Raw genomic sequence first — 24,211 nt, 5'->3', positions numbered from 1 at the left:
CAAGATATGGAAGCAATGGTAGTGTCCACTGATAGGTGAATAAGTAAAGAAGGATTGTTACGTATACGCAATGGAATACTACTCAGCCATCAAGAGGATTGAAATCTCGCCATTTTCTACAACATGGGTGAATCTTAAGGGTATTAAGCTGCATGAAATAAGTCAGAGAAAGACAAATATGTATGATTTCCACTCACGTGTGGAATCTGAAGAACAAAACAAACCAACAACACAAAATAAAAACCAGACTCACAGATACGAAGAGCAGATTGGTGATTACCAGTGGGGAGAAAGAATGGGGAGGGTGGAATGAGAGCACGGAACCAAGAAATACAAACTTCCATTTATCAAATGAATAAGTCAGGGGGCTGTGATGGACAGTCTGGGGAAATATAGTCACCAACATGGTTTTCACTTTGTATGACGATAAATAACAAGTAGACTTATTGAGGTGATCATTTTGCCATGTGTGCAAAGGTAGACTCACTAGGTGATACACCTAAAACAAATAGAACACCGCATGTCAATTATACTTCAATAAAATCTGTAAAAAGAAAAAAAAGTGTATTCTGGTATTCAATGTTAGAGAATGAACGATATTTTTAGTTACTTATATTAGCTATATTGAAACTGCTCCCAATGTCCAATAAGAGAAAAATCCTCAAACCAAAATATCAGTAAACAATATCAAATCATACTCCTGATGCTAAGGAATATTTTGACTTTACTATCAGTAAGTCTTCATAATGCTAAGTGGTGACCCGAGGGAGTCACAGTGACCATGGTCAGTCACATGATCTAAAGGAGTGTCAGAAGAAAACAGCAAGACATATATTTCTAATTATCTTTTATAAAAGAAAAACAAAGAAATCTAACTTTTCTAACACACATAGAATGACCACGAAAGCCTTTCTTGAGTATATGAAGGAAATATGTCATTTAAGGGCACATGTCATATAAACTTGTCATCTATGGTGCATGAGGACTCCTGAGGGCAGTCGGGACATTGCCTGGCAGCCTCGCATGCTGCCGTTGTTGCAAACCATGCTGCAGATTACATGAGCCTGCGCAGGTAGATTTATCATTTGTGTCATCTAATTTTAATAAAACTAGCACTCACTGGGCACCAGTGGCTTCAAAAGATTCCTGCAAACAAACCACAGACTGAAGGTGTTGCAGGTACCAATAAGTCACAAAAAGGACAAAGCCGAAACTGTGTGTGTGTACGTGTTAAGAATGAGCTCATAACCAACTCGATTCCAAGGTGGAAATCATGACAATTTAATCATAATTGACAAGAATTCAGTCTTCAGAACTGTCAGGGAGACTATTATATGGTTTTGAATATATTATGATAACATTGAACTTCTCCTTAAATGTGTACTTTGGTGTCTTTGTAAATCATCTTTTTCAGCTCTAATAAGTCATTAAAACTAAACCTTAAATGATCTTAGAAACAGTCTTCCAAATCTCTGGATAACAAAGTGTAAAACTAGTATCTTAAAAATGATAAGGCTTGTTTAAGCATACAGCTTTAAATTTAAAAGATGTGTTTAAAAAGATGAGTAAGCACTCAAAACTTGTGTAACATTAGGAGTCAACTACACGGCAATAATTTTTTTTTTAAAGACGAATAAGGTAAAATAACCATTATTTTAAAGTGCTGTTTTGCCTTCAAAATTTCTGTCTTGTGTATTTTTTTAATATATAATCCATTAATACCATAGTATATGGAATATAATTTATTAATATATTAATGAATTGAGGGTTCTTGCTTTAAAAATTCACCTAACTGGTCAGTATAATCAAAAAAAAAGAAAGTAACTCCAGTCTGAAGCTGTACTTTCCAGTAGGTAGCCACTCTCCACATTAGACTATTGAACACTTGAAAATGTGACCTGTGTTATGAAAGAACTCTATTTTCTATTTTATTTAATTTTAGTTGACTTGAAATTTTAAAAGTGGAGCAGTGTCAAGTACTCTTTTCTGACACAACTGTATTATTTTGGCAGGACCACTTTAACTGTTGAAATGTAGTAGCTGAATTGAGATGTTCTATAAGCATAAAAGTATTTTAATGAGTGAAAAATGTGTAATGTTCCATTAATAATTTTATGTTGACTCCACCTAAAATTGATGATATTTTGGTTGAATGGAATATTAGGCTCAAGAAAATATTTTTTAAAATTAATCTTGTCTTTCTTTTTACTTTCTTTAATATGGCTACTATAAAATCTAAAATTACATGTATGACAGCATTATATTTCTATTGGACATCTGGCCCAGAAGCAAAGTAGTAAATACGGAGGTTTCTAAAAGGAATATTTAAAGAATAGGTCTATAAATTTTGTTAGCTTTCAAGACTAGAATAATAGATCAATTCTTTAACCTATAAATGGTACACAAATACACACAAATTTAACATAATGTGAAGATACTTTTTATTGGGATTTATTGAGCTTAATGCAGTTACTGACATAGGAGTTAACGTCCATATTACATTATAGTTACCCAATTTTAATTCTCTTTCAGAAAAATAGCAGATATTTTGCTTCTCTGTAAAAACTGAACCCAAAGCAAAAGCCGGGAAAGAGCAAAGAAGGATAAAAAAGCAAGTTGATCTTTTTAAGAGAATGACAGAAAGCAACAAATTTGGGTTCTTGACCATATAATTCCATTTTAAAAAACTAAGTAAATTATCCTTTCCTCTTAAAAATAGCAGATGATCTGGGCCAACCACAGAAAAGCTCTTTTTTATGAAAACCCACTGACTCAGCCTTCCCATACTAATGGGTTAACAAAGTAAAATAATTGGTAGCTTTCCTCGTACAAAACAAATATCCCATTAGAAAATTCACCTACAGAACACATAGCATGGAGACCCACCTCTCTATGTAGCTTTGTTTTCCATCTCCCCTGCCCCCATGTGCTCTGTCTCTGGAAGATCCCTCTTGCTGGACTCCAGCGACAAGCAGAGGGGAGGCAACCCACAGGTAGGTGACTGCAGATAAATAAGCACACCTAAGGATGACGATGACTAAGCGTAAACAACAGGCGTTAGCAGCTTACTTTTAAGCAATTCATCATAGAATTCGGTTTTTATAATTGTTCCCTAATATGAAATCCCACGTTAGAAATTTCTTTTGAAAAAATTGGTGCTTATACTACCTTCGATTTCTCTGAAGAATTGCCATGTTTTACACCCGTTCTGATAATAAGAAATAGAGAACTCTTGGTAGAGTTTCCAGCTCAGAGTGCAAATCATCAACTCTGGAAATGTTTTGAGATCACGTTTTTTTGTCTTTGCCAGGACTTCACTTTTCTCTAGACTTGATTCATTGTTTATACCTGACCATAATTTTATTGTATACACTCTCATAACCAGTTACAAATACTTTCTAGACAATGGAAGGGTAAAAATATGTAAGATTATTAAATATGTAGTTCATTGCCTTTCTAAATAGTACAATGATATAAATTGCGACAAAATATCATTAAGGGAATATGTGGACAGCACTCATTTGAATGCAGAATAACCTGGGACTAGGGAAAAGTTACACATGCCTGTGGTCCCTTTAAACATTTTCTAGAAAATAAACCCAAATATGAACTGTAGACTAAAAACTGTCTGCTTTGCTAAATATTACACGTTGGCTTTAAAACAGAAGGGTCAAAAATACACTCTGAAAAACCTATTTCTTGTTAAAGCAGATACATCTATGGTATATTTCAAGGGAAAACTAGTTGAGCAATCTTTTTATTTGTATTTAAAAAAACCATGCATATTACTTAAAGTTTATTGTCATTCAAAGTCAAAAAAACTTAATTCTAGCATAATTAAATGACAAAAAATCATTACATATTATTATTATAATTTGCCACATCTTTTCTGTCAGAAAAAGTGCGGCTAATTATAATCATGTTAACACAAATATTTTTAATAATTTATTTCTACTTGAGTATGTTACATAGTCTCTTAGGATAACTGAGTTTTATAGAAAAGCTACTGCTTGCAAAGCTCAAATGCAAGAAGCTTGCAAATATGAGGACAGAAATTAGTATTTCTCTTAGATGTGTCTCTTCTCAGGAATATGCTTCAACTCCTAAGAGAAGCCTTAAACGGTGACTTTGTCAATACATAAATCAGTTGAGAAATACAACTTGTCTTGTATTTGGAAATTTTTTCTAAAAAATAATTAAATCTATAGTCCTAATTATTCTCTTAGATAAAATGGGTGGATGTGTGTGTAATCAATAGCCAAGTCTAAATTCTCTCACCCTAACCGCAACCCCAACCTCTGTGGCAACAATCGAGCAGCTGTAATTAAATTCAAAACAGGTGAAGTAAAAAACAAAACAAAACAAAACAAAACAAAACAAAACAGGTGAAGTATCAAAACGCAAAATTAAAGAAATTACAAAATTGTTTCTCCCTTGACGTTACAAAATAACAACCTTAAACTGAATTTCCAAACAGATTTCACAGCCCATCCCATTCATAGTCGATAATAATCCTTTCTTTAATATTGTATAGATTTTAATTCGAAGACTTGTGTCTCATCATTTCCATGTTTATCTAACGCTCTTGAGCACCAACATTTTCACTCATCATATGTTACACGAAAAACAGAATAATGCAACTCATTAAGGAATGATAAATTCAGAAACTGCTACTCAGTTTGAAATAAATTACTGTTGTCATGCATTACAGCCCCAGTACCCAGGACATTTCCCCAGAGGATCGAGGGGTTTTAGTGCTACTGCTATTGGGGGCTAAGTATTGCTACCACCACCAAGACCTCACCTTATGTATGTGGGATCAGACATGAGGCCTGCGTGCACGTTGTTAGTACTCCTTACTACCCACATTCTCTCTATCAATCGCTCCTTCTACCTACTTTCTACCCTAGGATATGAATATGCTAAAAATAGGACAAAGTAAAAAAAAAAAAAAAAAGAATAGGACAAAGTGAATTAACTTGCATGTTTATTGATGGCTCTTGAATTATGTATGCAGAGCACACTGCCAGTCTTGAGGATATTTGAAAACTGAAATTGTATTTTTTTTTTGTATTTATTTTCTAGTTTGGGTGGCAAGGCATCTACAATAGTAAGCAGTTAATACATGCAAAATAACAAGCGGAGCTGGTTTTATGCATGCCAAAGTCAAGGGTAGGCTGCCCACGCTATGGAGGTAGATGGAAGAGGTACATCAAAATGGCCTGAGGTAGTTTCGTAGAAGGCAGGGCGATAGCTGGGCTATGTAGATTGAACAGGATGGGTACATTTAGCAAGTGAGAAGTTGGAAATGATCCTGGCAGGCAGGGAGGAGGCTACCCTGGCTTGAATGTAAGGGACTTTCCAGAAACTAATAGAAGATACAATTTGCTAAGAAGAGAAGCAACATACTTCAGCAGACCTAAAATGGCAGGAAAAATCTGGAATGGGTCCCAGAGTTGGTGAGAAATATTTAGAGATACAGAGCACAGGGAAAAAACAAAAAAACAAGAAGAAAACTGGTAATCTGTTACGTTTTTAAAGTATTTTTAATGTACTTCGGCACGTAAATTTGGATTTGGAGGCCCAGGGGTCAGCTGGAAAAGCTGGTAACCAAGGAAAGTAGTTAGGAGCAGCAGGAATAGGAAAAAGGAGACAAATACAAGGTATTTTTAAAAAATTGAACTGTGTCGATTAAAAATAGAAAGACAAAGGAAAAAGGAACAATCTCCAAATGTTTATGGGAGTAAATTATTCAAGAAGAACCTTAGAAAGAGAAAGGCATGACAAGGTGTCCTGGCAGATGAAATTGCAGCATATTTTTTTAAGACAAAGTAGTAAAAGTGGATGGAATATCAAAGATCATGGCACTTCGTACGTCATGGGAAAGTGAGAGGAGTATGGCGTTGGGTTTCTTATTGAGGGATCATCGGAGGGAGGAAAGGATCATTTAAAAACAAATTACACTAAAAGGCAAAATCCAAGGCCTCACTTGGTTTGGAACAAACTGGAAAAAACCTGACACTGATGAAGAAGATAATCCTATCTCCCTTAAAAAAAAAAAATCAGATGTGTGACTAACTTATAATACTGCATGGCTTTTCTGGGCAACTTAGGGCAGGTGAGGGTGAAAACCGTTAATTGCCTCTGGACAATCCTATAGGTATACTCTCATTCAATAGATCAATAGTGAAGGGCTAGTCGCTCCCCAGGGATCCTTTCCCTGTGCAGGTGTATTTCACAAACCAGTTTTGCTTATTAAATTCAAATAGACAATCCTACCTTGTTGTTTGTGGGTGGTCTGTTTGTTTGGATTTTTGCATTTTTACCACAGTTGCTAGTTTAAGTGGCTTATTGGGCTTCTAATTTTGCATCTTTTGAAACTATTTCAAAATATTTTGTCTGTCTTTTAATATTTAACTTGTAAATGCATGGGGGAAAACAAAACAAAACAAAACCCATGACTATGCTAGCCTGAGAGGTACAAAGAGGCGTTTCCTGAGGCCCTCATTCTGCATTTAACTTCCACAAATATTCTTTTTTCTTAATACCCTGATCCTTTTGGAAACACAACTTATCAAAATTTGTACTAATAGTTTTCATTGGTTTGCTTATTGTCAATCTTCCGTATGTACTGTGGAATCCAGAGAGGAAGGATAGAGTCTGATTTTTTTTTTTTTTTTTTTAACATTGTGAACACATGGACCCCCAGCTACTGGGAACCTATATTGACACTTATCAAATGCCTATGAATTAATGAATGAATAAATGAATGACAGAATTAAGATGAAAAGGAAATTGATTATCTTTTTGTTTATGGTTTGTTATCTGCAGGCTTTTGAGTGCTGGAAAATAGTTGTCCAATTCTGGATCCAGAGAACACCTTGACTAGGAATGAGGGAAATTTCTATTCTATGTTCCAAGGTCTGTTTCCAAATGACTGATCTTAATGCCTCAAGAAAATCATAAACCACAAACTCCCAACTTCCTCCCAGAACTAATAAAAAAACAAAACAAAACTCCTTTCTAGGACAACTAAGAGCTTATATAAGGCTATATTAATAACATGGAAAGACAAATAAGGAGACATTATATTATTACAGTCTCTTATATTGGCCAGTCTCTGGAATAATACAGATCATATTGATTCACACTTTTTCAAAATAGGAATTCAAAAGAGCTCTCCATAATACTGGTTCAATTCATTCCATTATTAAAAGATGTAAGATAATTAGAAACAAAATAAGTCATAAGCAGCTGTGGTAAAAATGCAAAATGTTGTCTTGATTCATTCCATTCTCATTCACCGACTATTGGCAAAATCTCTATGTTGCTTTTTGTATAAAAGACAGATCCCCATACTCACCTGAGTCAGCCAAAGCTCAGCTGGTCCCCTAATCTTCTATGAGCAAAATATCTGCCTTATTCACTGACTTTCCCAAGCATCTCACTTTAATGAGGCACTAGCCACGTTTTTTTGTATCCATAGCAGATTGTCAACTTTGATCAACGTCTGGGCCTGCTCGACACACGTTTTGAAATGCAAATCTAATCATATCACTTATCTGCTCCATGTCCTATCATTGTTTCTCATTGTTCTTAGAAGCCCTACATCTTTGAGGCGACACTGCCCAGCCTGGTGCCTATTTTCAACCATATCTGCCATTGTCTACCCCTTGCTCCAAGCATTCTAGCTGGGTTTGCTCAGCCCCTTCAACACCACAAACTTCCCTCTTCCTCTAGCTTTCACCCAGATTTTCCTCTCCTCCTGAAACTCCGCTTCACCCTCCACTCAACGACCATGTTGGATTAGTACCTATGGACTGCTCAGATTCACATTAAAGTCATTCAACACATATTTTCTGAGCAAATCCTGTGTGTCAGGGACTAATTTAGGCTTTGGAGAGCCAGGCAAACCAAACATAAATAGGAAATAACCAGGTATGATTACAAAGAATTTTAAAAAGGACATTGGTTGAACATGGATGGTTGCTCTGAGAAAAGACGTTCAAATCAAGATCAGAAGAGCAACAACTAGTCCCACACAGCTCTGGGACAGAGGGAATAGCAAGTGTACAATATCAAAAATGAGAATGAGTTTGTTGTGTATAAAGAACAAAAGATGGCCGGAACTGAGAGGAAGAACATTTTGAAATGAGCTTAGATGCCGGTATAAGAGGTAAGAACACTGAGAGATATAGATACATGATACAGATTTATGAAAGGTTTTGTTAGGTCAGGGAAGGAGTTTGAATTTTATTTTAAGTGAATAATGGAAAGCCACTGGAGTGTGGTGAGCAGAAAGTGGGCTGGTATAATTTATACTGTAAAAAGATAATCTGATTTTGCTGAATGGAGAATGGATCATAGGCATGGAGCAAAAGTGAAAGAGGAAAATAACATAAGAGGTTCAAGGAGCCTTAGCTTAGCTTGGTAAAAGGGGAAATGGAAAGACAGAGACTGATCCAGGATGCATGTTGGAACAACTCAGTAAAAGAAGCTGAACTGGTTGTTGAGTGTAGAGAGACAAATGGAAATCTAGAGTTTTTCCTTGATCATCCAGAAGGATGGCAGTGCCAATGCCACCAGCACAGTGTTGTGTCCAAGAGAAGACTGTCTGGGTTAGAAGCCTGGCTCCACCACTTAAAACCATTTGACCCGAATGCCTGCAAATAAGATACTTAACCTCTCTACTCACGTGTTTCTGAACTTACAAAACTGGGAAAATGACAACTCTACCTCTTTAGGTTTATTGCAGAAAATTATGAATGCAATTAATATAAACTGCTTAAAACAGCTTTTAGAATCTAATAAACTCTCAATGAGTGTGACTATTATTATTATTGCTATTGTTGCAATTATTATAATAACCTAGATGTAGAAGATAATGAAAACGTACCTGTGCAAATCAACATGTTTTAGCCATTAAAGTTGAAATATTCCTACGTATCCCCATGGAGATGTTGACAGGCCGAAGTATATAAATATGGGGGCACCTGGGTGGCCCCAGTGGGTTAAGTGTCTGCTGTAGGCTCAAGTCATGATCTCAGGATCCTGGGATCCAGCCCCATATATCAGGCTCCCTTCTCAGCCGGGACTCTGCTTTTATGATAGAGTTTGGAAGTCACTTAGAAGAGATTCAGAGCCATGCATGAAGTCCCCTAGGAGGATATTGAAAAGGAAAAGGAAGGGAGCCAAAAAGTCTGCTTAATGGCATTTCAGCATTTAGAGATCAGGGTGAGAGAGAAGGAGTCAGGGACGGAGGCTGAGAAGGAGCAGACAGTGAGATAGGAGGCAATCCCGGGTGATGCCAAGCAACAGCATGCGAAGGAGGGACTAGTTCACTGTCTCTTATTCTATGGAGAGATCAAGTAAGTTAAAAACAGAGAAGTGGCCAATGTAATCAACAAACTGGAGGTCCTCAGGAACCTTGACAAGGCCTTTCCCAGTAGAATACGAGAAATCGAAACTGGAATGTCACTTTCTCTGAGAAACCTCCTCTGAGTGTCTAGGAAAGATTAGCACTTGTCATTTCCCTAGTACTTATCATCCAGGTAATTGTAAAGAAAATCGACTTTACACTAAATCATTATCAACGTAAAAGATGTCATTTGTATAATTATTCATTTATTTTCTATCTTCCCGAATGGCTAGTAATCTACTGGATAGCAGGGATCATGCCTGTCTTGTTTTTCACATTATCCTTAACAACTAGTAGAATGCCTGATATATAATATTGTTCAGTTTATACTGAATGAATAAATACATTAATGAATAGTTCTACACGTGACTGTACCAAAAACACATTTTTTTTAAAAAAAAATGAACTTCTTTTACTTAACACCTATGTTAATTGACCTGTTTACTTTCAGATTATTTCTAAGTCGTTGGCATAACTAAATAATTACTTTTATTGCAAACCATTTGAAATCAGTTTGGAAAAAAGCAAGTGGAATAAAAATAGTTAACAAATGGTTTACTTTGCTCTGTAGCATTATCTGTCCTAAGTTTCTTTATTCCAAAGGATAAACGATACCTCTACTCCAGTAGCTCATTTTAGCACTCAATCTAAAATTGATTACGATCCAGCCCTTATTAAAACCCAGTTGATATAAGATATTTGAGAAAATAAATCTATGGACCAAGTTAAACTGTCCATTGCTCTCAATTGGTTTTTAGCTCTATCCTATTATAAGTGAAATCACCAAATATCTTCCTCGAATTGCATTTGGTTAGGTCTTTGTTGAAATGACACTATAGAAATTGTGGGCATTTATTATTATATCCTTGGCTATTGTTGAAGGTTAATATAGGTAATCAGGTATCGAGAATATATCTGTACCTTCTAATGACATCAAAACTATCACGTGGTTCCAATATTGTTCATTGTTAAATAAAAACAAGCCATATGATAAATTTTGCTGGAGTACACTACGAGAAAAAGCTGTGTCTTTTTATACAGATTAATATGTATATTTTCTTTATCTGATAAGAATAATTATGAAATTAAATCCATTATCATTTTTACCTTCCCTCTAGGAATTGAAATATATATTTATATTCAATTCTAACACATATTCATGGCCTAAGTTTCTGTATCTTTTCTCTATAGTATATGTATTCCTATGTGCAACCTATATATGTGTGCTTTTGTCACATATTATCTCCACTTTTCTGAAGCAGAAAGAGTATGAATAAAGAGATACTGAAAGAAAGTGCTTCTCTCTTCCCTTCAGTTAATCCCAGAGACAAACTACTTTTCATGATCTTGCTCAAATAAAACCAATTCCATGAAGACATTTATGACTCCAAGGACAGCCTGACTCGGTCTTCTACCTCCCAAGAAAACATTTGGATCATCTTATAAAATTTAATACTTTATTACATACTATTCTCAAATATATAGTCACATTTAAAGATTTTTTATTTGTTTTAGGATTTAGAACCAAACAGAAATTAAAACAAAGCAAAAAGAAACAAGATAGAGTAAATACCAATAATAATGTAAAACATTGTACCACTTCAGAAATTAATATACTTTTCTCTTAAAAATCATAAGCATTTTTTAACCAAATCTCCTTGCTGCTGGACTGCTCAGATTCAAATATCTCAACCACTGCATCCATAGGGATCCATCTGATAGTTTATGCTTTTTAAAATTATTATAAATTATCATAAAATACAGAATAAAATATCAACTATTGTTCTCTACTGAGTACTCTTCCTCTCAATTAGATTGAAAACTGTCTAAAGATAAGGACAATATTGTTCTTACTTTTTGGCCTTCATAGAAGATGTATGCTATTGGAAGCAAGTATTATATTTCTGATGACTGACCACCAGCAAAGTTATATTTACTCCTGTCACCTGTCTAATAATACTTGAAGCATTACCATTGGGTAGAGAATATAATTATAAAAGTCACCAATTCTCTCTAGCCATTTCTAATAGAATAAAAATTGTGTTCATTAACATTGATATGCTGTAAAGTCAAAAAAATTTAAAAATGCTTGTTTTAAATGATTTAGTTCTAAACAGCATTATAAAGTAAGTGTAATGCTTCAAATACAGTAGATGCACTTCAATTTTTTTTTTTTCCCAGAGAGGAGTGGTATAGCCATTAGATTACTAAGTACAGCATTAGACTCCTAAAATTTGTCAAATCACATGAGCTAGAACTATGAAAACATAATTACCTTCAAAATATCCATATCAAGATAAAAGTAACATTAAATTTCCATCTGATAAAAGCCTTGTTTACCTAAATTAGATTTGAACAGTGGTATAAAACTTTTTCATTTTCTCTAAAAATAACTATTAAATTTATTCTAAATTTAAAGAGGCAGTTGAGACACATTTTTTTAACACTAAATTAGTTAATGTATTTTTTTTTCATTTCTGAGACTTGAAAACATATAATTTGGACAGTTTCTATTTTCAAAACTGTTAATTGCACAATATCTCATCCTAATAGTGAGCAATTTATTTCATATTTCCTTCCACTTCTTGTCCATAAGCACATATGTTTATCCCACTTACAAGCATAATATTTAATATTATTTCCCTCCTTTAAGGACATATAATCAAAACATTTCTCCCTAGGTTTCCATTACAATACTTTTATTAACTATGCACTATAATTGTTAACACAATTGTTTTTTTATATACTTTAAGGAACTATGCAAGAATATGCTAAATAACAGAGATGAAGAGTTAAAACTGGCTGAAGAAAAAAGAATGTTTAAAACCAGAAGTGAAAAAAAGTCTAAATGTTCACTTGGGTGTGTGAGACTGAATGAGACACAGTTACAGAGACCTCTCAGATGACGCAGGGTAAGTGAGATTAACAGGCATAGACCTGGAACCCCTCCCCTTTTTTCAACCTTTTTAGCAGCTTTTCTTATGATCATCAACAGCATTTCCAATATTATAACAGTGATAGTCTATATTACTACTCCACAGGAAATCACAAAAGGGTCTCAGTTGACAAAATAACCCCCACCCGTCCCTAGCTTTGTTAGAGCAATGCTATAATAGGAGGTATATTTTCTTCTATGCCATTTCTACGCCAGTTTCATTAATGGAACAGTTCATTGCAGTCAACGAAATCTCTTTTGCAACATGAAATACTTTAAACTGGAATCTTGCCTCTAGATAGCTGTATGAATTTTATTACTAACACATGATCACATTTTTACTTATTGCTAAAACAAACAAATAAACAAATAAAACCTGTAATATTTCTCCTCTGGGATGGCAAATTCAAATCAACACTAATTACATTACCTGTTTCAGACATCTTGATTTTTTTCTGCCGGTCTTCAGAGAGCAATAGTCTTGTAGTTAGCCAAATTATACATTGAACCCCCAAATTCATATCCGTCACATCAAAGCATCCAAATCAAAGCACAGCTCAAGATTTTCTCTAATGTGGGACCAGATCTTATTTTCTACTAATTTCCAGCACTCCCAAATGCAAACTAAACAGCATTGCTTTTGGATCCCATTCCCAAGAAGCCTCGGCTTACCTTGTTACTGTCAGACAAATTATTAACAACAACAAAAAAGCCCTATAGGCTTTATTGCCCTATAGGCTTTATTGTTGTAGGTCTCCTACCAGATGAGCTGCTGATCTGGTTGTGGTATACCACATATGCAGAGTGTGCTGAAACAAACGGTTCCATAACTTATTTCTCATGAATTACTTCATTTAAATATATTTTCACAAGGCCCAATGCCTGTGAAGACATTTCAGGAAGACAGTGACCAGGATACATACACCAGGATACAGAACTAGTGTTCTAAGATGTACTTAAAAATTTCACAGAGTTTTGTACTTTATCAGGTTGAGGGGTCTAGAAAGGAACATCTGCTTCTTGATGCTGATTTTTAGTCTATGATGTGTTTAATAGCAACAAAGGAACCAACTGAAAGTGAAATCCTAAACGGCAGTAGAGCAGAACAAGTATTTAGCTAGCACTGAGAAAATCATCCATCATCAACACCAACTCTGTTTACCATTATACAGATCAAGCAATTGATTGGTTTCTTCATTTTGTAGCTAGTTAGTCTATTGTCCTGCAGTTCAGTCATTTAAAGCATGGTATTTAGTGATAGGATATGAACGTACATATAGGATTCAAATTGAATCAAAGTCAGGCCTTCATCAATTCCGAATACATTAAAAAACAGGCAAAGTTTTATTAATGGAACAGTTCATTTTATGGAATTTTACTTTATGTGAATACAACTAATAACAGAGTGAGGCAACATAAGGTGTGGCTAAAGGATTTTTTAAATAAAATAAATATGTATGATTAAGCCCTTGAAAACACTGTTGTCAGAATGTGGCATTTAATTTTAAATTTTCAATTGGCAAATTGGTCACTGTTTCAGGATTTTCAACTTGAGAAATTTAGAAAAATATGAGAGTAACAATAAAAACAACTGAGCTTAAATAATATAATTAAAGTCAAATTATTAAAATATTGAAAATTCTCACATTAAAGTCTTGCATAAAAACCAAAGGAAAACATTGATATTTAAAATTAAGAAGATGATTATGAACATCTCTATACATCTTTCCAATATACAGTTTTCATTGGTGGGAAAACATTCATTCCTGCCCACTGAAATTATAAGAACATTTGAAGAAAAGCCTGATTAGACACTGTGTGGAACTAGCGTGTTTTTGGAAAATGTTACACAGGTATTTTACACCTACATTTGCCATTGTATATCTATTGTCCACCATACTTCAAATTCAAAATAACAAAGTAGAAAAAGATCAAGATTTCACTTTGTATTGCTAAAATATTTCCTTCCACAAGACATACAAACCTGACTGGCTAAAGTTATTCTTTTTTTTAATATTTCGAGATTGACACGAACATAGGCTTATAATTACATAGAAGGGGGAAAAAACAATTTTCAACGGCCAAAATATATGATATGAACAATTATTAAAAAAGAGAACATAAATCAAATTCCTTTTTCAAAATCTTTTAAAGAATGAAAGAATGAAGTGCCTCTTTGTTGCAAATAAGAACACAAATTATATGCCTTTAAAAAGTGTATAGTATGTGATAAGACTTTGAGAACAACTAAGATTAAAAAGATAAAAATCTTTTGTGATAAATTCTACTCTTTTAACAAATACTCTTAACTAAAATAGCATAATAAAGGTGCTTTATTAAATGATAATTTTACTCCCAAAGTTGTGGCAATACTATAAATATAAACTTACACAAGTAAAATATCAAGTTTATCTTTTAATAATGGGTTATTACATAAAGCAATATGCCTATTTCAGAGTACTTGATGTTATTTCACAAATAATATTTCTCTAGTTTCCTTCTAAACCAAGGCTCTCCAATTTGATTTGGTTTCACATATGTCTACACTATTGACTTGAACTCTTTATCACCTTGTGAAATCAAATAATCAAATAATTCAGGGTAAATACATTTAGACAAATATATCTAATTATGATCTGACATATTTTTTAAAACTCAAACCTATACCACAACAACAACCATTCCCCAAAACCAGTCCATATGCATATCCTCGAAGAGGATTATAAACTTGTTTCTAAACTCATGTCAAATTTCAGGTCATTTTATGGCATTGTAAAAAAGAAAAGTAGAAGGAAAAATGTGTTCAGGGATTAATTCTTCTTTAGACAGGCTCTGCATTTCACAGGGTTTTAAAGTGAAACCAGGAAAAACATTACTCAACAATGTGAATAATTTCACTACCTTTCACTTTCAAATTTTAAAATCAACCCTAGCTGTCTTCCATCAAGCAATTTATGGACACTTATAGAATTTAATGAAAATATCAAAAATTTTGGTTCAAACAAAGTCAACAAGCATAGAACAATGAATGAAACAAAGCAAAGCAAAACAAAACAAATCAAAACAAAACTATCACATACTTCATGGATTAATGGTGAAAAGAAAAGAGACTTCTTACCAAGTACCCCAAGTCGATAGTTGACTGTGATGACGATCACATTGCCATAGCTTGCCAAGACACTCCCATCATATAAATTTCCAGTACCTTCCATGTATGAGCCACCATGGATATACACCATCACTGGTTTGGGACCCCCACTGTCCCGAATATCTGAAAAACAAATGGTTGGCAATTGTCCTTATCCTCAAAAAACACACATCATGAAGCAGAGAATACATTTTCCATTTTAGGGACAAAAGAGCATGATTTTAATATAGTTCTTTAAATTGCTGTTTTGTTAAAGTGTTTCTTCAGCAATTCATATTACGAGCTATTGTGAAAAGAGCAATAGATATTCACTGTTTTCTGGCTAAAATTTTGTTAAAAATTATAAATTGAATTACAAAACTTGGACAAATTAAAAATGAGTGTGAATTTTAGTGCTTTTTGATCAATTTCTAACGTGACAGTAGAACAAGAAAAAATGATAATGGATCTTAGAATTATTATTTTTTTGAATGTCATAGACCTCGTATGGAATTTATAAGCCATATGCTAAGGACAATGTTATCACTGCTATTGTGAATAAAACACCTTGTTTTTCCATTTCTTATTTACTATAAAGGTTGTATTGAATGCATCATAATAAAATTGAATAATTTATGCTCTAATTTGTGAACATAATTACAACACTGTGTTTTAGGTTGCAAGAAGTTTTGTTTCAACTATTCAAGTACCAACTGGCAGATGAATGTTTAGGCAGTAAAGTCTGTACTTTTGTCGTTGATGCACTTAGGGGACTGTCACTTAAATAATCTTTTTAAGTTGAGTCTGGGTTATCAGCTCACTCCAATGACTCTACCCTATGGAGGAAAAAAGTAAACTAAACTATATTTTTCCCTCTTTGTGTAATTATTGTATTCTTCTTAGTCCCACTTTGGCTCTATGATTTTGTCACATAGACATGAAATAGAATACTATTTCTATTTCTATAACACTATTACTAACTATATCTATACAGCTAAGCCCAGATGCAAAGTGCTCAAATTTAGGATATTAAAGTATCTTCTACAGCTCTGACTTTTAATCAACTGTGTTTACTTTTCTAAGATACTTTGCCCGAATTTTGTAGTTTTCCATAAGGATCTAGAAATAGTATATAAGGGAACCACAGATAATTTTAATTGGTATTAAAAATGCCCTATTAAGAAATAGATGCTTAACTTTATATTGGCAAACATTGTTTTAACTATTGAATTTTGAATTATTATATATGTATGTATATGATGATGAATGCATACATATATAAAACATTACAATTCTATTAATAGTCCATTTTATCTTCTACCCACAATTGAAACTAAATTAGATGAGTGTATTGTCTTTTTGTTAATGCCAATATTAAAAAACATTTAAAAGTATAGTTTTGTTCCTTTGCTTTTGACCTTTTTTATCAAACTTAAATCTCCCACATCTTTACAATTGAGGTTTCAGCTTTCAGAATGGACTAATATAATACAAAATCATTAAAAAAAAAAAACTGGTGATTATTTGGATGCTGCTTTACATTTCCTGTGAAAAGGGCGATTATTTTTTCTACTGTAATAATAAAATACTTTCCTTATATTAAAAATTCTATTAGGATCAGGAATTGCAGCTCAACTCATTTGTCCAGATTCTCAAGTTAGGTAAACAGCTCATTGCAGAATTTAGAGACTTTTTAAAAGGATTATTTTAAATTTGACTTAATACCAGTATATATATTTACCATAATCCCCTCTCCTCCCTCCAAGGGTGACTTGAGAAGAGTGTCTTAGCTTTTTAAGTGATGAGAGGAGGATACTTTGACATAGAAACTATCCATTAGACAGAACTACATTTAGAAGTAAAAACTAAATTTATTTTCTTCTTACATCCTTGGGCGGGAAAATGGTATCCACTCATTTGTAAAGATTTGGGGGCTTGCGGAGAAGTTAGACTTACACAGAGAAAACAATCCTTTTGACATTTTTAACTGTTCTCCATTTTTAAATGCCTGTTTGCTACATACAGTTTTAGCTTATTTTTCTAGTATGGCTGGCAACCGAAGAAGCAATAATAAATTATTAAACTGAAATCATTAACTGACTGTTCACAGCAGACACTGTACTCTGCTAATTGTATGCTTGTAGGTAGCACAGAGGGAGGCTGTTTCAGAATTCTTCTTTAATTAAAATTACATAGAATTACAAAGCACCAACTGTGAACAGTAATGAAATCTTGGTAGAACCGTTCTGTTCACCTGGAAAACAATACAGTCACACATTGAGAAGACTTGCCACATTTTATATCTAATAACAGAATGAAGTGGACTTTGTTGGGAAACAGTGAAAATATGACAATGCATCTTAGGAGCTATTTTGTGTGGTATCTATTTTTCTTTGAAAATTAGACTTGAAAGAATTACTGACAGTTTGGGCTGATTCTAATTTCCAATTTGTCTTTTCAAATTTCTCAAAGATTTCAGCCTTGTTTAAAAACTTAATATACCAAGCAGTTCTTTTCTAGAAAGTTATATAAAATTCTAACAATGTCTTCTGAACACTATTTCTTTTTGCTTGAAGTAATCGTGAAGCTAATGATATAGGGGTACTAATTATCAAAATAAGTAAAATTCTTGCATATAACAACCCTTAAAATTGCTATTAAAGTTTAGAAAGATGTCATATTTCTATTATAGGATAATTGGAGTACTATGATAGTGTTTTATCACAGAGGTCAATCCTAGACTTAATTTTCTTCATAGTATACAGATCTTTTTGATGTAAATATAAATAGTAAATAGCTTAAATATAATATATGAAATAAATAGTAGTTTAAATTGCATCTATATTTACACTGATTTGAAAAAAAACAGAATCTTATAAACTAATATATAGCCTACTGTTGAATATCATCTGCTAATGCCATCACTTTAAAAAAATTAAGAACCATTATATCTTTAGTGCAAACATATTAGACATACTTCAGTAATTTATGATGAATTTATTAGAGCTAAGTCATGCCTTTAAATTTTGTCTCATATTTTTTTCTCTATAAATAAGGTGGATGTCACCTAAGATATCTGACTTTGCCTAAGCAGCTGCTACAGACTTACTAAAGTTAAAACCACTCTCAGAGACTAAAACACTAGTTCAGGTACAGCAAAAACAGAAATGTTCATAAAGCATGTTTATATTTTCTATTATGTGTATTTTTTTTAGGCTTTGTCAAGCATCTAGGTCTCTGAAAAGAGTGTGATGGTAATAGGGAAATAATACACTGATGGTTATTGTCCTTCTAAATATTTTAGGCTAAGAATGTAAGTTTTTCAAGTTAAAAAAGTGATAGATTTGGGAACTGGGTAGTTGTCTCTATTTTAAATTTTAATAACTGCTTTATCTTTCTTTCTGATAAACCAAAATTTTAAGCCAAGGTAGCAAGTGTCAATAGATCTAGAGTAATTAATGGGGATTTATTTGTGCCTGACAACAAGGGTTTAGAAATCACAATTCCTTTTAATGGTCCTAATGAATAATTATTAGTCACATAAGTCCTTAAATACACTTACTGGTTTCCATTTCCTAAAAAACACATTAAGTTAAATATTTCTCTGATATATTTCAGGATATTTCAAGATATTTTTGTATCTCGCTTTTCTAATTCTACCAAACTCAGGTGACAACCTCCTTACAAACTAGCAAAAGAATATAGGAGTGTTGGCTAAATATAATCTTAAGTCAAAAAACATACAAAAATCTATAAGAGCAATTTTAAAAAAGTTCTATTTAGAATATAAAGTTGCATTTGGGTATTGAAATATTAATATTAAGATATTCTCAGCACAATTTTAAAAATTAAAATATCTCTTAAGTTCCCAAAATAAATTGGCAGAAATGTAGGGTGTTGCTTTGACCCATATTTATCACTTCAGATTAGTCTTTTTGAAACTATGGAAAAAGCCTATGAAATATGTAGTTTTTTTTGGTTATTATAAAAAATGAAAAGTGATACAATTGTGTTTGGCCTAAAGATGGCAAAAGAATAACAGTAGGGACATAAAGAAGAATTAGAAGTATTGAATACTGCTCCCCTAAGAAGCCTTGGGTGAGTTTCAGTGAATGGTGGGCACCCCAGTCAATGCCTCTGGTAGCCTCTGAATGCAGTGGCTGAGATAGGGACCTCAAAACTGAGAAAAGGATTGGAGTTATCAGGGAATAACGGAGAATAAGTAACTTGATTTTTGACTAAAGTAAAAAGAGCAATTTACCAAGTAGTTTATATGTGTTGTTTTATGTCTAGGAGTGATATTGATTCATAATTTAGAACAAATTAAATATGAAAATTGTCTTTGGTTTTTATTCATGCTCATGTCTACAAGAGAGTTATAAAAGGAATTGAAGTTGTTCAGACCTTTCTACAAAGGTTTTTTTTTTTTTTTTTTTTAATCCTGAAGAATATTTGAATTTATCTTCCTTCTCTTTGCTGTTTAAACAATTATCCAAAAGGACAGCCCAGAGGAATGAACTCGACTTGAATTGATTGCTCTTATATTCTACACTTCTGAGCATTTAAAAATATTTATTGATTTGATAACTCTTGTGACTGACTGGCTTAGTACTTAACCTGAATACTACCTGCCAATTTAAACACAGGTTTAGTACATTTTTAATGGCTATTTAAAAATGTTAAATGTGCTTCTAAATGAGTAGGTAAAATAGATTCACATTTATAGGGCTTAGCTCACTATGGTGGCTCAGAGGTATCTTTTGTAAACATGTAAATGTCTTACTTGATGCTATTTATCAAAAGAAAAGAACTACATTAAATCTGCAATCAAAATATTTTTTAAATAGGAAAATTATGTATACTAACTTTGTGAGTACTTTCAGAAAATTTAGAGTTTGCAAAGCTACACACTAAGAAGTCCTTCATACTTAAGTATTATTTAGATAACAAATACCTAGTAGTTAAGGATTTTCAGAGGGCTCAGCAAATCTCAAAGCCCCTGAGTAGAAGCAGTCTTCTTAGAGCTGTGAGAACAAAGTCAATGAATGTCTTGAATGTTTGAAAACTTCTGATTATTCCAACAATTATTTTTTGAAAAACACAATTAACATTTTGATATTATACATTTATTTTTTAACTATTTAGCATTCAAAATGATAACTCTTGGACAGCTACAATGATTTATTTCAAATATTAATGACTGCTTTGCATTTAAACTTTAATTTTCTGTTGGGGTACATGGTAAATATATTTTTAATCAGAGGTCATAAATTTTACTTAATCAAAATAATTCTTAAATGTTATAAAAATATTAACAATATAACTTTTAAGCTTTCAATACTTCACCTCTATAATTTTCTTTCTTTTTTTTTTACCTCTATAATTTTCTACAGTGAAGTCGTTAATTAAATATATATCTCAATGAAAATAATTCAAGTTGTTTTGTAAGGATATATTCATTCATAGTTGTAACTAATATAACTAACATTTCTGCTGACCAGCTTGTAGATTATTTTATTTTGGAAAACCATTCTTACTGTATTATTGATATCTTTATGAGACTTAATTTCTAGGGTGCTGGGAGTTACTTTTAAACCAGGGATAACATTACTTATCAGAAAATGATAACATTTTCTGAAATGATAACATTAGTCATTTCTCTAAGAATCATAACTAGGGTAGCATTAAAAAGAAAAGTCCTAATTGGAACCAAGGTGAACTGAAAATATCAGAGGGCCCCTCTGGATACTCCACCTAACACCAGGTAAAGATACACAAAGGAATGAGAAATGTCAAATCAATCTAGCAAATACTTACATGTACAGAATATATCAGAATTGTATGTTATAAGAAAATTAGAAAGAGAAAACAATTTTGATATTAGTGAAGTAGGGAATATTTTATTGCTTACAGCAGCAATGTTTCGAAAATTAGAACACTTCCACTTGCCCATCTAGAAATGATGTACCTTTGAAATGAAAGGATATCCATCAAATCTTCCCAGAGTACTGAAGTGATTGCACAGTGTTTACCATAGTTATCTAAATAGATAGGATGTCTTTCTTATCTACACAATTGAATTTATTTATATAATATTTAAGCAAATCAATAGAAAACATTTTTTTGTCATATAATTTATATTGCTCAAGAAACACTTTATATCAGCTTTTAGTTGTCTTTCATTTTATTGGGCATGGGGTTCTTTTTAAACAAATACCAAAGGTTAAAAGGAAACACATTTTGATATTGGGTAAAATATTTACATAGATTAGAAAACATGCAGAATGGGTACAGAGAGACTACAGGGGGAAAGATTGTTAGTTCAAAGAATATGGACAAATTTCAGTCAAAACATGGGATGAAACATATCAAAAGTCAGTTCAAGAAAACAAAAAAAATGCCCCTCTTTCTAAAACATTTTAATGGTTGGCATCAAAATGTAAAACTTAACATTCATTTCTTTTAAAAAATTAAAAATGTCTATTTATGTGTAACAACAAGCAAGAAGACAAAACACATCAAAAACGGGAATTAAAAACAACTCTTCAAAAAAAGACAAGAAGTAAAAAAATAGAAAGGGGTGGAAAAAGTGATTGAGGCCCTTGTCATGCAAATAGATTTGGTGGAAAAAAAAATACCTTCATCTTCAGCACCGTCATTATCACCTAAATCATCTGTCTGTTTCTTTGTAAGGGGACCTAGGATTGAGAACGGAGAAATAGAGGGAAAAAAAAAAGACAATTCAAGAATAAACAAGACTGAGGGGAAAAAAAAAAATCAATGTAAATACTAAAATTTTCAAGGGTATTTCCAAAAAGAGCGGGGAAGTGATTAAGTCAAAGTTGATTATCTATTTTTTTTAAGAAAAAAAAAGAATCCCTTTCCCCAAAATATCATATAGAAGATTCGGTTTGTGAATATATCCAGCATAAAAAAATACATTATGGTTTGAAACTCAAGTCATAAGCAAAGGAAATGATATTTCTTTTTTAATATCCACTGCATACAAAAAAGTAAACAGTTTTAGCTGAAAGAACTTAATTTATTCAGTGTCTTTTCTAATTTGAATTGGTGACAACAATAAAGAAAGTAGGCCAAACTCATCTTTAATTTGGGACAATATAATAACATTAGAGAAAACAGAAATATGAACACTTTTAGGGTGTTTTTTTCTTTTTGCTCCTAAATTTTTTGTAAGAGCATTAACACTTGGATTTTACACATTTTTATATCATACATTTATCAAAACTGTGACTTTTTAAAATTACTTGTCATTAAACAAATATTTCCCCATGTGTTTTAATTAAATATTAGCTGTGGATTTAAGACATTTGCAACCTGCACAAAAGTATGAACAGATAATCTCAACACTCTGTAGAGCAAAGGTACCATCAATAGAAGTCAGTGTTTACTTATTAAGTTAGTTACAGAGTCAGGGCTTACATTTCATAAGCAATTTAGTAATATAACAGAATTATGCCCTCAAGCAATTTCATGTCCAGTATAGTTATTTATAAAGGAATCATGTTTTAGGATAATAATTGTATTAAAACACTGTGAATGTCTAATAAATGTTTTATTATACTTAACAATGCTAATTTGCTAAAATAAAGGAGCACACCAAAGGGGAAGTCAAAGGCCATTTGAAAGTAATTTTAAGTGTCACATAATAGACATATTCCGCACACACAAAAAGCAAGTGAAGCCCCACATTTCTTTTCATTTCTGCAACCATTTAATTTGTATGACATTTGATAATCCTCATGCAAAAAGCAATCATTACAAACACAGGACACTCAAGTTAAAAGACAGCCAAACACAGCAGTAAGCAAGAGAATTTTGTCATGCATAAAATAACAGTCATAGAAAAAGGAAGGGGGGAAAAAGACCGAAAGTCATGTATTGATTTCAATAATATAAATAGAAAAGAAGCAGGCATTAACTGTAAGCATATTTCTTAGGGAAGGATTATTAAACATTTCAAGAAAGACTTCTGAGTCTTTTCAGCGATTACTGTGCATTATGTTTGTAATTCAAACTATACCTACTATCAGAACCCTCAAAGAATGAAAAACACCATCCCAGAAAATGGAAAGGAGAAAAAAATAAAAAGAGACATAGTCCAGTTATGTTTCATCAGCTCAGAGAAACAGCCTTGAAAGATAGTAGTAACTGGCAAAGATCAAAATATTGGACATGGAGAAATTAACGATGTAACTGAAGGGACCCGTTGACTACTCAATTGAAAGGTCATCATTTCAAGGTCATTCCAAATATAGACAGAGGAGCTATACACAATAAATTCAATGATACACTTTTATAGTCACTCTTGCAAGCAATCATTCCATTAAGAGAAAACCTAGACGAAAACAAGTCTATGTTAATTGGAACTCAGTCACAAGTTCACAGAGAGCTACATTTCTTTAATACGACCCTGCTTGGTGCAAAAAATACCCTGAGTGTTACTGGATATCCATGCAACAATGTTGCTACATTTCTGAAAAATAGAGATAGTTTTTATTTGAATTAAAAAAAAAATCACTGTATCAAAAACTATACTTGAAATATTTCCAGTTCTAAAATATCATGCAAAATATTAGGCTTAGAAAATTATGTTTTCAAGCTTTTTATTTTTCTTTAACTACTGTAGGCAGTAAATGAACAGACTTTAACACATATGATTTCTTGCATTTCTATTTTCAAAGTTGCTATATGGAAGTTATAGTTTGAT

The 24,211-nt window shown here is 32.7% G+C and overlaps 1 protein-coding gene across 9 annotated transcripts in view; it reads right to left on the bottom strand.

Annotated features, from left to right (window-relative positions):
* The window catches only part of NLGN1 (neuroligin 1), an 809,004-nt gene that overhangs the window by 415,882 nt on the left and 368,911 nt on the right, over positions 1 to 24,211 (bottom strand). For 6 of the 9 annotated variants that reach the window (XM_072808113.1, XM_072808112.1, XM_072808111.1 and 3 more), the window contains 2 exons: positions 22,119 to 22,178; positions 15,472 to 15,624 (listed from right to left, as the gene is read on the bottom strand). In XM_072808113.1, coding sequence (XP_072664214.1) covers positions 15,472 to 15,624; positions 22,119 to 22,178 — 213 coding nt within the window. The remainder of the gene's footprint in view (positions 1 to 15,471; positions 15,625 to 22,118; positions 22,179 to 24,211) is intronic. The other 3 variants (XM_072808116.1, XM_072808118.1, XM_072808119.1) reach the window with 1 other exon arrangement.

The sequence above is a fragment of the Canis lupus genome, chromosome 31, assembly GCF_048164855.1.
Source record: "Canis lupus baileyi chromosome 31, mCanLup2.hap1, whole genome shotgun sequence".
Taxonomy (NCBI): domain Eukaryota; kingdom Metazoa; phylum Chordata; class Mammalia; order Carnivora; family Canidae; genus Canis; species Canis lupus.
The sequence above is the reverse complement of the archived record's forward strand: the minus strand, read 5'-3'. Positions and strand labels throughout refer to the sequence as shown.